Raw genomic sequence first — 12748 nt, forward strand, 5'->3', positions numbered from 1 at the left:
AAATATGACATCGATCGACATGTTAATAGGATTGATATGATACTACTATCACATACATGCGCGCGAAGCACTTGGATGCGGGATGGAAAGGAACTTGGAAGTTAAGCGTGCTAGTGCTAGAGTAGTGGGAGGATGGGTGACCGAGCGGGAAGTTTGGGCATGAGTAAGTAATTGGATTAGAGATAAGGGTAGTTAGAGACTAACCTTGTGAAATAACTAAAATATTAGAAATTCCGAAAAAAGAAAAAAAAAGGGAGTAGAAAATAATTCAAAAAAAAAGTGTTTTTCTGCCGCGGCAGCGTTTTGGGACGTTTTTCTGCCGCGGCAGACCCTTTAGCACCGGTTCGTATTACGAACCGGTGCAAAAGCTCCCCCGCCCAGCGCCCCACAGCCGGCCACGTGGAGACCCCTTTAGCACCGGTTCGTAAGCGAACCGGTGCAAAAGGGGGGGGCCTTTTGCACCGGATGGTTTGCACCGGTTGGCCATCCGGTGCATATGGCCATTACCAACCGGTGCAAAAGGCCATATTTCTACTAGTGTGAGTAGTTGTTTCAAATTATCTTTCTTAGTTTTCTAAGCTTAGGTCAAATTTGGAGCTGGACTGTTTTAGGGTTATATGTAGAACATGAACGTTATCAATATCTTTTGAACATGTTTGTATTTTCAACAGAAGTGATCTCATAGATTCTCCGTGACGATTGGATTCTACATGAGTTGCCCCTGATCTGCATTTTCTTTGATGGTATCGGGTCAAGATCTGCAGATCGAAGTGCATCGTGTGCAAGCGCCCGTCAACTTGCTAGCATAGTCCAGTCGACAAGTCCAAATTATTTCATCTCATGTCTCAACATCAAGTTTCATTTGAGCGACATGCATCCAAAGGCCCGCAAATTGCTCGGGTTCGTTCATGTATAAATTGTTGTTCATACTAATCATTCCTATCCACACTTGTTGGTCATCGCGGTGCTCACACACCATTTCTTTGTCCTCGAGGCCTCAAACTACTGGTAGGAGAGAAGGATGTCTCTATTGGAAATAAAAGAAACCTGACTCTAAACTGTAAAGAAAATAGTATGATTGTACGTTGTACTTGAATGTCTAGAGTAAGAATCTAGAGTTTCCGTTTCGCTTTCCCATTTTATCGAGTTATATAGTTGGGTGCCTTGTTGCTGATGGCATTCCATGACATGGAGATAAATGGTTTTACTGTGCATGAAGGTGAACATTGCAATAAATTTTTTTTAGAGAAAGACATACACAAAGCATGTGGTGTAGTGGGCCAGTGGGGCACTTCATGTCACCCATTCACAACTGATAAATATTGATTTTCCCCACCCCTTGAGATCAATTCCTCTAGCAATAACAAAAATAGATCAACGTGTGTGTTGTATCGAGAGATCAGAAATTGGACGATGTATCCATATGTGTTGCGTAGGCTTGAAAGGAACCGGGAATTATTTATGGCAACGAAGTAATGTGATGTACTCCCTCTGTCCCGATTCACAGGGCTTACTTTGAAAAAACATTTGTCCCACATTAGTATCACTTTTAAGGCATGCATGCAATTAATTAGGTGCAGTAACCCCCTCTAATCACACTTGATTTTCCCTTTCTCCTTTTTTAACTCACTAGAAATAATTTGGTTCATGTGGTTGAGGTGGGAATCGAGACAAGTTTGCATGCGGGGTTGGATGGAAAACGCCACTGGCCTATGCATGCATCTCTAATAGCTCGGGAGTGGCAGCTGATTGAGGAGTAATTAGAGGGGGTTACTTCTTCTAATTAAATGCATGCAGCGCTTGAGAGAGTTTTTAGCGTCCAATCAAAAAACGTCTTGGTCCTAATGCAAAACGATTTGAGCCCTCTGAACCGAGATGGAGGGAGTAACCAATATCATCATCACATGTACAAGGGTATGGAAATTAGTATAGATGAAACGAAATGTGTGGCACTTCAGCTATAGGGAACAAGTAATGAAAATCCTTCAAGGGTTTCAAATGTAACTCTATCCACATATTTCAGTTGAAGGATTTTTAAAATATTATACTTGCATATGGATGTGTAGTATGTATCCGAAAAAGGTGTGTAGTACGTACCTACATATTATCCGTATATACTTTCATGTGTGGTGAATATATAAAGCAAAAATATGTGGATATAGTTACATTTTTACCATCTTTGTATATGGCCTACAAATTAACATGCCATATATAATAGGATTTATAAAACACATGCATGTCAAGATGTACATGTGAATAGATATTGGATTTTCTACAACTTATAAATAGAATTTTGAATTTAAAGGCTCCATGAATCCCAGGAGGCAATTTACTGCCCTTAGGTAGAGATGTTGATTCTCGAATGAGAACTACTAGACCCAAAAGGGAAATAACGAGAAGCAACAAATAACCAAATCATACGGACACTAAGAAGCATTTTTTTAATGGGCATCTGCATCAATTGATGCACACAGCCTTATTTATTTATTTCATAGTTTAAATATTCAAAAGATTTACAGTTCACAAATCAGAAAGGATTGAGACATGTATCAACCATCTAAAAATAAAAAGCAACATAAAGCTATCCATTCTGAAGCCTATTAATATGATGCCACCCAGTAGGCTGAAAATAACAATCATGTGTAACCGTTAGTAGACGGTTGCATCCAGTAACCATACTCTCCCGCTGATCCACTGGGAGAAGGTAGGCCCATTGCTGAATTCAATGCGCAGTTCGTCTGATAACCTGCAAAAAATTAGTTCCGTTATTTCTATTAAAAATAATTTTATTTCTACTAGTCCAAATGGACCAGCATAAAGCTGATACACCAATCCGTATCCGAGCTTTATCATTCTTTTTTACCCCACTAAGCCAATTACCAAACATATTAGTAATATTAGTCGGTGGTGTTATGTTGTAATCCGTGTTAGGCTATATTAGGTAGTTTAAGATTGTAAGATCTATCTCTACCAGGTTTTTCTTAGTCTCCAAGTCTTCTCTACTATATAAACAGCGCAAAGTCATACAATGTAATCAACAATTATCATTCATCAATACAACAACTATTCAGTAATTTTGCGTGGTATGATAGTGGTTCTTTCCGCAACCCACCGCTTCCACCGCCCCTAGGGATAAACCTAGTAGAGATAGATCTAGATTATAATCTTAAACTACATAATATAGCCTAACACGTATTGTACTTAACACTAACCACAGAAGAAAGATCAATGCGATGAGCGGTAAACAAAGTCACTAAATAGAGTGATCTCAGCATGGAGGATGCATCTATAGCCTAGAGCCTACCGAGGACTTTAACTTGTTTGCATGAGTTATTTTAGTAGAACTATTTTAAAAATTTACGTTGGCATTTCCTTAATCTCCATTTGATGTAGGCATTGACCCGTCGGATACTCATCGTAAACATATCTGCTTTGGCCCAACTGGAGGCCCACTTGCTGACCTGATAAGGACCACGAAGCCCAAGATAATATGGCAACCATGAAGCATTCGAAGCCCATGTTCATGGTGTTCCGAATAAGGACAAGCCTAAGGTTAGGGAACCCTAGAGTTCATCCTTACCATGTAACCGACCCGGGCATGGTACCCGAGACCTAGCCTGCAATACAAAGCCTAGGAAAGACCACCACACACAAAAAAAGACTATCATCACCAATAATCAAGATCATACAAATAAAAAGTAGGTATTACCCTATGGCGGGCCTGAACCTAGGTAAACAGTGCCTTCTCCTTGCTTGTTAGACGATGAATCCACCACACCTTTCTTTCCCTAAAATCCAAGTTCACCATCTATGCACATTGCCGTGGATACATCACGTCGCCATTCACAATCACACTTTAGCTTAGTGCCGTCTTCGGGCGAATAGTCATTTCAGTTTTATCTATTTGAGGGCCATGTGTAAAACATGGATGTGTAAAATCAATTCTTTTTTGAACATGCTTGTATTTCCAAAAAAAAAAAAAAAAGTGATCTCACAGGTCCTTACCTAACGTCGGATTCTACACGAGTTGCCCCTCCCTGATCTGCATTTTCTTTGAGGGTATCATCGGATCTCAAGATCTGCAGATCCAAGTGCATCGTGTGCAAGCGCCCGTCAACTGTCTAAGCATACTTCTTCAGTCCACAACAACTACACGAGGGTTGGTGGCGAGCCCTACTTACCACCACCTCGACTCCACTATTTCTCCCTCGCTCCGTCCTCCCGTTCACCCGCCACCAACCCAACCAACCCCGACTCCCTCCCACCAACCCCGTCGTCGCCGCAACGGCATCGGCAATGGCCACCATGGCGCCGTCCAACGCGGCGGCGGCGGCAGTGCTGTCGCTCGACCGCGCCGCCGCCGCCCCGGCCTTCTCGCGCCGCCTCCGGATGCCGGCGCGCCCGGCTCGCGGGACGCGTCTGCGGCTGCGGGGCCGCGGCGGGGCGGTGCTCGCCACGTCCGTGGCCGCGCCCGCGGCGCCGGCCGGCGCGGAGGAGGTCGTGCTGCAGCCCATCCGGGAGATCTCCGGCGCCGTGCAGCTGCCCGGCTCCAAGTCGCTCTCCAACCGGATCCTCCTCCTCTCCGCCTTGTCCGAGGTGACCAAACAACCCGAAACGCTTCCCCCTCCTCCCCTTCCTTTGGGGTGAATTGGGTGTACTAAAGATGGGATTTTTTTGGAGGTTTAGGGGCGCACTTGTATCTTGTCATGCTAGGTGCTGGCCAGATCATAAGATATTCTTTCATTCTTATTAAGACGATCTAGCCATAAGACATATACTTAAGAAGGTAGTCTGTTCAGTAGGCAATTCATAAGTCTGTTCACCCAATTATTGCATATATACTGTAGCTTGTATTTGAATGAAGATGATCTCACCATAGGATACTCTACTCCATTCCAAATAGATTGAAGTTGTATGTGTCCTAATTAAAACTATTTCTGGTTTCACAGAAAAGTGTGTCACTTTAATTTCGTTAGTTTCATCATAAAATATATTTTTTGTACTGTACTATAGAGATTTGATGTTGTATATATTATCATTTTTCTCGTCTACAAACTGGGTCAAACGTAGACAAGGTTGACACAGGACAAACATAAGACTTCGATTAATTTGGAACCGAGGGAGTGGTATGTTTACTAGACAAATCCTATGTCCGTTTATTGAATCATTAGAATTATGTACTAGCTATTAGTTGGATCAAGATGATACATAAGGTTAAAAGGTATTAGTATAATCAGGTGATCCTTAGGCTGGTTTTTTTTCTTTTCTTCTGATGGCTTCTCTATGAAAGATTTGTATTGCAATGGTGTCGTGGACACTTGATAAGAAACTGAAACTGGTTTACTTTGCTGGCATCTCTAGTTGATCGTTAGCTGACTATTTTGCTCTTCAGGGAACAACGGTGGTGGATAACCTGTTGAACAGTGAGGATGTCCACTACATGCTCGAGGCCCTGGACGCGCTCGGCCTCTCCGTGGAAGCAGACAAAGTTGCAAAAAGAGCTGTAGTCGTCGGCTGCGGCGGCAGGTTCCCGATTGAAAAGGATGCCAAGGAGGAAGTAAAGCTCTTCCTGGGGAACGCTGGAACTGCGATGCGGCCATTGACGGCGGCGGTAGTAGCTGCTGGCGGAAATGCAACGTATGTTTCTTTTTTTTTAATCCTTATTATGGGAATAAGTATGAGTTCCGTGGTTATGCTTTGAGACTGATGGTTTATGTCTCTCTTCTGAACTTCAGTTATGTTCTTGATGGAGTACCAAGAATGAGGGAGCGACCTATCGGTGACTTAGTTGTCGGTTTGAAACAACTAGGTGCGAATGTTGATTGTTTCCTCGGCACCGACTGCCCACCTGTTCGTATCAACGGCATTGGAGGGCTACCTGGTGGCAAGGTTAGCCTCATCAACTTCCCTTTTATGCGCTTTTGTACACACATTTCAGTTCTCTGAAAAAAAAAAGATTATGCGACCTTTAAAATAGCCATAACCAATAGGCCCTATTTCGTGTAAAACAGATATGCTGATTGTGTTGTGGTCTTAGATCACACGGCCTATCATAAAATTAGCACTTAACATTGAATTGCATTCCACAGGTTAAGCTATCTGGTTCCATCAGCAGCCAGTACTTGAGTTCCTTGCTGATGGCTGCTCCTTTGGCTCTTGGGGATGTTGAGATTGAAATCATTGATAAACTAATCTCTGTTCCTTATGTTGAAATGACATTGAGATTGATGGAGCGTTTTGGCGTGACGGCAGAGCATTCTGATAGCTGGGACAGATTCTACATTAAAGGAGGACAGAAGTACAAGTAAGTTTTGAATTGTTCTGCTTATTCTAAACATTTGTCCAAACATTTGACTTCTGGATAAACTAGGGAATTGAACATTGGAAAGAACTATTGACTGCTCAACTTACTGTTATTAGCTAAGTCAAGCTTTACTAGGAAATGAGTAACTCTGCTACTTACAATGCACTGGCTGCACAGCTATGTTTTCTGGTGCATAAACTATTGTCTGCCCAAATAACTTTAATCATCTGGTTAGGACCAAACTTGTAGTAGTTGTGAACTGTACAAGGAAATCAGTGTGACAAATCTCCGCTACTTACAATGACATTGGACGGTTATATTTTCTTGTGCATAAACTTGGTCACATCAGAAGTGCCATCCATCTAAAAAAGGGTGAGAATTGAGAACATATGCAGCTTAATGACAGCTGTTTGGCAATAAGCATTTCTTTTGCGGACGATTCTTGATTTGCTTCTTTTAGCCTTTTTTATTGTTATCCCCTGCTGCCAAATGTTACATTGGGATATCTGCTGCCAAATGTTGCAGCAGGATATGCATCCTGATTTTACTGAGCATACTTCACTGATGTAATTGAAACTGTCAGTTCAAACTTCATAAAAGTTGCAGTAATCGCTTCCTAAACAAGCCCTCCCTTGCTCTGGAATTGACAATTGACAGGTCCCCTGGAAATGCCTATGTCGAAGGTGATGCCTCAAGTGCGAGCTATTTCTTGGCTGGCGCTGCAATCACTGGAGGAACTGTGACTGTCCAAGGTTGCGGCACCACCAGTTTGCAGGTACAACCAGTTTTTACCATTTGGTTAAGCATACTTGCGGTATATAACATAATCAAAGATATACTGCTGTCAACCAAACTGATTTAAGTGGACATTCATTTATGAATCTATATAACTACAGTACTGTAAGTCGGTTTCTTGTGCTATCTCCCTGACGATGATTAATATTGCAGGGTGATGTGAAATTTGCTGAGGTACTAGAAATGATGGGAGCGAAAGTTACATGGACCGACACTAGTGTAACTGTTACTGGTCCACCACGTCAGCCCTTTGGAAGGAAACACCTAAAAGCTGTTGATGTCAACATGAACAAAATGCCTGATGTTGCCATGACTCTTGCCGTTGTTGCCCTTTTCGCCGATGGTCCAACTGCTATCAGAGATGGTAAACCCTCTTATGTGTTGCTGTTGATTTCTTTTGGATGGATTCCGCTACAGCGTATGGTTTCCTGACACTTGTCTATTCTCCTCTGTAGTTGCCTCTTGGAGAGTGAAGGAAACCGAGAGAATGGTGGCAATCCGGACGGAACTAACAAAGGTAGCACACCTATCTCCACTTCTTATATTTCAGCTCACTGTTGCACTCCCCAGTGCTTAGTCTCACCTGTTGTGTGCCTCTGTGCTATAGCTGGGAGCAACGGTAGAGGAAGGCCCAGACTACTGCATTATCACACCACCAGAGAAGCTGAACGTCACGGCAATCGACACCTACGATGACCACCGGATGGCGATGGCCTTCTCCCTCGCCGCCTGCGCTGAGGTGCCTGTCACGATCAGGGACCCTGGGTGCACCCGCAAGACCTTCCCCAACTACTTTGACGTGCTAAGCACCTTCGTGAAGAACTAGCTCGATGAAAATCTACACTGTATCGCATTTGTACTTTTGTAGCCTGTCCATGGTCCGAGGAAATTTTTACTGTTTTGGTCTTCTTGCGAAATGATTTATGAGTGTAATACTAGTTGTGTAGCATGGCGTGGGGCTTTTGAGGTAAAATGAGTTGTAATGCATACTGAGTTCGTTTTGAATAAGAAGCAAGTTAGGAGTACCATAGACCATACTGTGACCTACATGTTCTTCCGTTTCCAGAGGTATTATGTTGGCTGCTGGTACTCAAGTGTGTTCGAAAACTACTCGACAGCCATGGAATTTGGGAGATGCCATTTGGGTATGCGGATGCTTGAGGAAGATCATCAAAGCAAACAAGAACACCAGTCGATGGTAAAACAGTGCAGCTTGAACCAAGAATGTTTGCCTATCAGAGTAAACAAACCAGACTCAGCAGATATGAAAAAAACTCAGCACTGTGACACTCGTGCTAAAACTAATTTCATTTAGGCCGTGGAGTAGGCCATTGCATACTTACGTATTAGAGCAGTCCCCACAAACGGCGTCAGATCGAACGCTTGGGAAACGAGTTTTGTTCGTGACGTGTTTGGGGGACATCGCTCTCTAGTCGCGTCTCCCAAACGCCGTCCCCTGAGGAATTCAAAATAGTTTGCATTTAAAAGAGATCGTTTCCGCCGAAGTCGTCGCGATCAGAGTAACGGCGATCAAAGTACTTGGCGCGCGATCATATTACAGACGGACTCGCACAAACATAGATCCTCCAGAACGGTTCACTTGGGGCCTAGTGTGTCCGACGCCTTCTTCTTCTTTTCCTCACGCTGTTCGCGTCAACCTCCACGAGATCGTCGGCATCCTCACCGGCACCCTCGTCGTCCTCTTCATCGCCGCCCTCTTCGTCCTCGTCGTCCTCCACCCCCTCCTCCACCCCCTCCCCCTCCTCCTCGTCCTCCTTCACCTCCTCCTCGTCAGCACCGGCGCCGTCGAATTCGAGCGGCCCTGCGGCCATTGAGCGGGGCGCCCTCCGGACCGGGTCCTGGCTCGTACGTCGGGGAGTAGAACATAGCGTTGGGGTTGAAGCCGTCATGAGGCAGTGCATCCTCGTACTGCGGCAACAAGTTTGGCGTCACGCACCCGGGAGTGGCGGAGGGGTCGTCGTTGTAGAACCCGGATGTCGACGGGGACAACACTCTCGGAATGTACGGCGGCAACTTCGTACTCCATGGGCTCGCGTTGGTGGCAGCGATACACCCGGCCAGCGTGTGCTGATGCGCGCGCGCCGCCAACGCCTTCTTCTCCAGCTGCGTAGCCCTCCGTCCTTTTCGCTTTCAGCGCAAACAATTACTGATCATCGGTACAGCCTTCCGGCTTCTTCTTCGGAGCCGGCGCCTTCCGCGGCTTCGCGAAGGGCGCCTGGGGAGAGGGTGGCGGCGGGAGGAACAACGTAGCGATGGCGGGATGGAGAGAGAAATGAATCGGCAGGCGGGATAGCTCAAATGTGTTGGGATGGCAGAAATGTGCGGCGAAAAAGGCGCGATGCGGCGGGAGAGACGCGATTAGGCGGGAGCGCTGAACAAATTATTCATGTGCCGCTGACACACACATCGGTCCCGCCACACTCGTTGTGTCTGGCATCCCCTGTGTAGCGAGGATGGGCTCGAGGCACCGAACACCGTATCGAGCCGCACCAGACAAAAATCGGGTTTAGGGGAAGCGGCTGGGACGTTTTTTTGTCTGGCGCGTCCTAAATCCATTGGGGGACTCGACTGGAGATGCTCTTAGAGTAATCATTTTGAAGTGAAAAATAAATTTTCATTTAGGGTATGATAGCCCTTAGAATCATAGGACAAGCCTTAATTTGTGCCAGGTTCAGATGTAAAATTAAGTATCGAACAAAGAATTGGATTATCTTTATACTAAAAGTATTTTAGTTTGGGTTAAGAAATTAGGTTCAGGTTATTCACATATTTTTACGTTGCTAGCAATGACAATTGCAGTGTCATGCATCAAAGCTGACGCCACTCTTTCACGCATATAGCAACGATATAAACTGCAGACACTGCCGAAATGCTAACAATATCAATAGCAAGCCATATATATAAACTTCCAATCAGATACACCAGAGAGCAATGAAAATTGGTGATGATGATAACTCAGACGATAGGGACACAGAATCGTGATGCAAAGAACCTAGTCATACAAAAACCGGTCTCATACTAGAAATTCAAAGACATGTCATACTCTGGTGTCTCTCCACCTTTGTAATAAACAGATAAAAGGCACTGGGTAGGATAACTACTGGTCGGTGATGGTCACTTCAACCTCGACACCAGGCTCGATAGTGATGGAGGTGATCTGCTTGACAACATCTGGGGAGCTGACGAGGTCAATCACCCTCTTGTGCACCCGCATCTCAAACCGATCCCAGGTGTTGGTACCTGATTTAACAAAACACAGAGTTAGCCATTTCAATTTGGAAGATGATGAAGCTTCAGCATAGCTGCAGTAGGTAATGAATGATCTGTGACAGGCTGAGCATCAGTTTTAAAAAGCTCGATTTTGAAACATCAAATGTATCAGACAAAATCATATGGAATCATCATCTGCTCAGCCCATCCACAGGATCCATGGTTCCTTTCCAAAAAAAATTAAATCAGACGTTATTGAACAACAAGACCTTACTGCAAGTAGTACTTTTAGAAATACTAGAAGAACTCGTCTGTATAGCAACAAACAAAGCATTACACAGGCTAACCATCAGTTTTAAAAAGCTCGATTTGTGATTCCTCAAAGAAAATCTCAGGAATAACTTGGTTTAGCATCATCTGATCAGCCCGTTACAGAACAAAGGTGTAAATACTAGCAGCACACACCGTAATAGTATAGACTGGGTTACACAAATGGAGGTAGTATGTAGGAAAAGCAACAACTGAGGCAAGCTCAGAAGTGCTGAGGTTCAGGATCACAAATAAATCAGTGGGTCGCCAGTAGCAATGAATGCATTTACTGGTGGTTCAGCCCCTAGCTAAGTTACTAAAATAACCCAAGCATCAGTTTTAAAAAGCTCGGTTTAAGATACTTCAACGATGGAACATCTCAGTAGCATCTCCTTGTAACATCACATGCCCAGTCGACAATAAACGATCCCCCATGTAGACTCCATTTTACTTGAGATCGTACCACACTAACAGAACTACCACGAACATCCAGGGCACAACAATACAGCGATGGCATGCTAAGCATCAGTTTTAAAAAGCTCGATTTTAGAGACATCAAAGACCGGAGAGATCTCAGCGGTCTAAATGTTTCACATCATCTGCTCAGCACATCATCACCACTAAACAGCCAAGAAAAACTATCAACTATCTTGAGAACGGCAGGACAAAATATTACACTACAGAGCAACTAAGTAAATGGAAATCTAACGGCGGGGGTTGCGGGAGAAAGTAGGAGAGGAGGTCACCTTCTCCACAGGGGGACTTCCTGGTGGTGATGTTGAGCACCTTGGTGGGCATCCTGACGGGGCCCTTGACCCTGAGCAGCTTGTCCTTGGCCCCCTTCACCAGATCGGCGCAAACTGTCCACGACACACGAGGAAAAGAATGCATCAGACCAGAGTTAACGCACGCGGAGAGATCTACGAGAAGGAGAACGGGGGGAAGGAAATTCATGTCGGGGAGGAGCGGGTACCCTTCTCGAGGTTCTTGACGCTCTTGGAGGAGAGGGTGATGCGGATCCTGTGCTGCGGGTCCTGCGTGCCCTGGAACCCCTCCTTGCCGGCCTTCATCGGCGGCGCGTACGCCTCGGTCGCCATGGCTGCTGGTGGCGGCGGGAGGAGGAGCAAAGGAGGCAGCCGGCTCGAGGAGGGAGGGAGACGGCGGCGGCGGCGGCGGCGCTGGGGTTAGGTTTTGCGGGACGATGAGGCGCCGGGCTTAAGTAGAGGTTGGTGGCGACTGGCGCGAGGGAGGGCCGAGCTGGACCCTGGGCTGTAGCACCGGCCCAGCCAATAAGCCCAAGCCCGGTGCTACCCTGACTTTTGGTTTGGCAGTGTTTTTTTCTTACGTACAACTTTCATTCGATTCATTCCAAATCGAAGTTACAACATCTAATAGAAGAGGTAGGATAGAATCAAAGAAGTATGCATTTTCCAAATGTTAAATTTTTTTGAAATAAAAATAACGGGATACGTATGCATGTTCCATGTGTGCGTAGAAAGTTTCCACGGAGAAACCACTTTTTTATTTCAGAATCTAAAAAAGACAAAATACGTCACATATATACTGCTATATAGCCCTGCAAAATTTCACTTTTTCGTCGAGGCAAAATAAAAGGTTTTTTCGTCACGAAACTCATGTCCAGGGCACATGTTTGAGATCACCTTTGCATTCATTTTGTGATTTGATTTTTAAAACATGTTTTTACATCACAAACGCACTTTTGAAAAAGTGGGTTCACATGCACCCAGGTTCTGAAAAGCTGAGACTTTTCCCATGTTAGATGGTAACAATCATCGAAGATCCTGAGAACCAACCTGAGGTTGGGTGGTTGGGAGGGTGGTTGTACCCCCAGCCCAACAGAGTTCAAATCACAGGTTTGACATATGTGTGTCTCATAAAGGCAGAGTATTCATTCCGTGGTTCATGATGATGGGGAAGCACGATGTTTAGCTAAATTTGCAACTACTTAAGAAGTAGGGAGACATGTTTGGTTCTCTACTCCTCCTTCTAGTGTGTATATCCCTCTAAGGTCATGTTTGATTCAAAGTATTTCAAAAGCAAGTGAATAGGAAAGCCGTAGGAATAGTATGTCATGTGAAATACTACAAA

At 44.8% G+C, this 12748-nt stretch overlaps 2 protein-coding genes and 4 non-coding genes across 6 annotated transcripts; 1 reads left to right on the forward strand and 5 right to left on the reverse strand.

Annotated features, from left to right (window-relative positions):
* The first annotated feature begins 4182 nt into the window (after window positions 1-4182).
* LOC127311434 (3-phosphoshikimate 1-carboxyvinyltransferase 2) lies at window positions 4183-8129 on the forward strand. The gene is made up of 8 exons (XM_051341864.2): window positions 4183-4596; window positions 5393-5637; window positions 5736-5889; window positions 6090-6304; window positions 6962-7079; window positions 7253-7463; window positions 7555-7616; window positions 7707-8129. Exons 1-8 carry the CDS (start codon window positions 4297-4299, stop codon window positions 7923-7925), a joined length of 1524 nt encoding a protein of 507 aa, XP_051197824.1. The 5' UTR covers window positions 4183-4296; the 3' UTR covers window positions 7926-8129.
* Window positions 8130-9990: 1861 nt separating this feature from the next.
* On the reverse strand, window positions 9991-11842 carry LOC127311433 (small ribosomal subunit protein uS10). Its single transcript, XM_051341863.2, has 3 exons — window positions 11613-11842; window positions 11386-11499; window positions 9991-10360 (listed from the first exon to the last, which is right to left on the reverse strand). The coding sequence occupies exons 1-3, from the start codon at window positions 11734-11736 to the stop codon at window positions 10218-10220; spliced, it is 381 nt and encodes a 126-aa protein (XP_051197823.1). The 5' UTR covers window positions 11737-11842; the 3' UTR covers window positions 9991-10217.
* On the reverse strand, window positions 10455-10531 carry LOC139834254 (small nucleolar RNA SNORD36). The gene has a single exon (XR_011749982.1). It is a non-coding gene; the product is annotated as a small nucleolar RNA SNORD36 (small nucleolar RNA).
* LOC127318195 (small nucleolar RNA SNORD36) lies at window positions 10674-10753 on the reverse strand. Its single transcript, XR_007861750.1, has one exon. It is a non-coding gene; the product is annotated as a small nucleolar RNA SNORD36 (small nucleolar RNA).
* On the reverse strand, window positions 10967-11050 carry LOC127318197 (small nucleolar RNA SNORD36). Its single transcript, XR_007861752.1, has one exon. It is a non-coding gene; the product is annotated as a small nucleolar RNA SNORD36 (small nucleolar RNA).
* LOC127318196 (small nucleolar RNA SNORD36) lies at window positions 11159-11244 on the reverse strand. The gene has a single exon (XR_007861751.1). It is a non-coding gene; the product is annotated as a small nucleolar RNA SNORD36 (small nucleolar RNA).
* Window positions 11843-12748: the final 906 nt, after the last annotated feature.

This window comes from Lolium perenne, chromosome 7 (assembly GCF_019359855.2).
Source record: "Lolium perenne isolate Kyuss_39 chromosome 7, Kyuss_2.0, whole genome shotgun sequence".
In the NCBI taxonomy this organism is placed as follows: domain Eukaryota; kingdom Viridiplantae; phylum Streptophyta; class Magnoliopsida; order Poales; family Poaceae; genus Lolium; species Lolium perenne.

Coding starts and splice junctions, on each gene's coding strand:
- LOC127311434 (XM_051341864.2), top strand. CDS start 4,297: ATGGCCACCATGGCGCCGTCCAACGCGGCGGCGGCGGCAGTGCTGTCG. Junction 6,305..6,961: donor AAAGGAGGACAGAAGTACAA/GTAAGTTTTGAA, acceptor GACAATTGACAG/GTCCCCTGGAAATGCCTATG. Junction 7,080..7,252: donor GCGGCACCACCAGTTTGCAG/GTACAACCAGTT, acceptor TTAATATTGCAG/GGTGATGTGAAATTTGCTGA.
- LOC127311433 (XM_051341863.2), bottom strand. CDS start 11,736: ATGGCGACCGAGGCGTACGCGCCGCCGATGAAGGCCGGCAAGGAGGGG. Junction 11,500..11,612: donor CGTCAAGAACCTCGAGAAGG/GTACCCGCTCCT, acceptor TGTCGTGGACAG/TTTGCGCCGATCTGGTGAAG. Junction 10,361..11,385: donor GAAGTCCCCCTGTGGAGAAG/GTGACCTCCTCT, acceptor TTGTTAAATCAG/GTACCAACACCTGGGATCGG.